Here is a 2692-nt window from a genome sequence, read left to right on the forward strand (position 1 = left end):
CAGCAGCATGAATCGGGAAGGATTCTCAGGAGCGCCTGTTTACAGCGGACGGCTGCCTGGCCCGCTAGCTGACTGGTCCGACTCCTCATCTAGCCTGCCGTTTTAAGCAGGTGCAATCCTATTCGAAAAACCGATTTGCAAAACGGATCGAGCCAACAGCCAAGCTCAGACTTCGTACCTCCTACCAGCTAGCACCACGCTGGAACCAGCCCCGCTTCTTTTACTTTCGCCAGCTTTTATTTTTTTTTTTACTAAATCAGGCTGAAAAAGGACAGTTGTAATTCAGACCGTTGACAAAAACAAACAAAAAAGCCCAGAGAGCCCACCCTGCACAGCGAGACTATGAGAGGCTGCAAATCAGCTCAGATGCGTCTCCTTTGGGCCCAGAGCAGGTTTTTTCTGCCTTACTGCGCAGATGAAATTGTTCGTAAATCTTTGCACCTTTTATCCCAACCCACGTGAAAGCAAAACCTGGCTCCCAGAGTTTTACAATACCTCAAACATACTGAGGAACAACCAGGCAAAAATCTAACAATTGTTAACATTTTATTCCCAACAGCTGTTCAGCCTGAAAAGTTGCATTAATATACTAACGAAGAAAAACAAAAACCAACAAAAAATTCAAAACAAATAAAACAACAAAAAAGAAGGGGAAATGAAGTAAAATAAACTTTAACAAAGTTTAAAACACATTATAAATAAGTACAGCTCCAGAGCATAATTTACAAATATAAAACCACATAGAAACATATGTACAGAAGAGTTACATTACGTACAAATATGTATAAAAATACCCCAGTGTTTATTCTCTTGCTAAAGCTGCATGGCTAGAGTTATCTTTGGTACTAAGCTCAGGGGAAAAGATTGTTTTACAAGACACGGCCCTGGCTGTACAATATGCCATACACAGGAAGACCAGAGAGAACCTCTGTGGGTTTTGAGGAGGTTTTGGGTGGGTGTTTTCCCAGAGTATCTCCCCCGTGCATTGCATATTGCAGGATCAGGGCAGAAAGCAAGGGCTTACAGAGGCAATTGCTGGCAGAAGAGTTTTTTAACACATTGTACAAGGCACTTCATAAGAAATCTCTTCATTTGTTTTCTCCTGTTCTCTTCTAAGAATCACTGGATATCTACACTTGGCTCTTGCTGATATCGCTTTATGGTTACAGTTTTTAAACTTCTTATTCTACATTCAGGATTAGAAACCTCTGAAAACATTAATTCAGTTCACTTTCATCTGCAGAATTTAGACGGCAAGCCATCTAAACCACCTAACATTTTCCAGGATGGGGAAAAGACTTTGCATCTGCCTTCTGCTGGTGTTTAAGGGGCGTTCTCATTTTGAAAGGTGAGAAGGTCTGTCTTCCTGGAAGAACTCCTGGGAAGCGTCCACATTGAAATGCTGTTTGCAAAAGCATATGGTCCTCCGTGCTGCCAAATACACCTGCAACTCCCATTCCCTTTGCAGAGCTCGCCGGCCGACTGCCCCAGCATCCTACACCTCTGTTCCATCCCGGGTGTAGATGAGGCTGTTAACCGTGAAGTTGTAGTAGTGGTTGTACTGGGCTCCCTGGCTGCTGCTGCTGGGATGGAAGGAGCTGTAGTAGGCGGGGGAAGGTCCCGCAACCCGCTGCAGCTGGTCTGGCGAAGGCACCTCCTGAGAAGAGCTGCTGGAAGGGGTGAAAGTGCCACTGCTCAGCTGTCCAGCAGAGAAGTTCCTGTGATGCAGGTCACTGCTGAGACCCCCTGTCAGCCGGCTGCCTCCGCTGCTCAGGGAGCTCATGCCGCTGAAGAAGGTGCTGAGGCAGCTAGGGGTGGATGAAATGATACCGGAGGGAGAGGAGCTTTTTGGATGGTCCCTGGCAGAAGGCGAGGGGTCCAGCTCTGGGGGTGGGCTGTTTCCACACGGTTTGCCTGTGGCTGGGATGGGTCGCTCTTCCTCGGCCTTCAGGCCCCCCAGAGAGGAGGCTGCAGATGCAGTCGCGGGGGCGTTGGGCTCAGAGCGCCGCTTGCGTTTGCGACGGAAGTTCCCATTGTCAAACATCTTCTCACAGTTGGGATCTAAGGTCCAGTAGTTTCCCTTCCCTGGTGGAAAACAGGAGAAACAAGAGAGAAAGTCAAATTCTGTGACAGCAAGCCCCACCGCAGACAGATAAGCAATATCCATGCCTTGTCTGATCTGCACAGCACCCACACCTCTCCTACACCTGTTCCTCCTCTGTCTGTTGTCCAGAACAAGGATTCAAGACCTGGCTCCAGGACATCATCACACCCACTCCTCCAATGCCCAAGTGAACCTTAAGGCCACATGGAGGAGGAGAACCTCCCCACCACAGAGCATAAACCTCCCTGGAGTATCTGCACCTCTACCTCAGACCTGGCCGAAGGGAACACGAAGCAGGGCTCCCCCTGCCCCGGCTGCCTCACAGCAAGCAGGGGCACGCACTTAGTGTGAGGGGGCTGTGGTGGCATTAGCTGTCCCCACACACCTCTTGCCCATGCCCGGGCCTGACGGGAGCAGTGACCCCACAGCGTCCCCCCAAAGGCCCCAGAGCGGCACGTCCCCTCCTTGCCGGGCCGGACCTGCACCGTCCCGGCGCACCTCCGCCCTCCGCCCACTCCCGGGCACCGGCTGTGCCCCGGGGCCGGGCCGGCGAGCGGCGGGCAGGGAGCCGTGAATCACGGCCCGGCC

The 2692-nt window shown here is 51.1% G+C and overlaps 1 protein-coding gene across 1 annotated transcript in view; it reads right to left on the reverse strand.

Annotated features, from left to right (window-relative positions):
* Window positions 1-1495: 1495 nt before the first annotated feature.
* Window positions 1496-2692, reverse strand: part of FOXI3 (forkhead box I3) — a 21352-nt gene continuing 20155 nt past the window's right edge. Inside the window, exon 4 of the mRNA XM_009289412.1 lies at window positions 1496-2085. Coding sequence (XP_009287687.1) covers window positions 1496-2085 — 590 coding nt within the window. The remainder of the gene's footprint in view (window positions 2086-2692) is intronic.

Source organism: Aptenodytes forsteri, unplaced genomic scaffold, assembly GCF_000699145.1.
Source record: "Aptenodytes forsteri isolate BGI_AS27 unplaced genomic scaffold, ASM69914v1 Scaffold141, whole genome shotgun sequence".
NCBI classification, from domain to species: Eukaryota; Metazoa; Chordata; class Aves; order Sphenisciformes; family Spheniscidae; genus Aptenodytes; species Aptenodytes forsteri.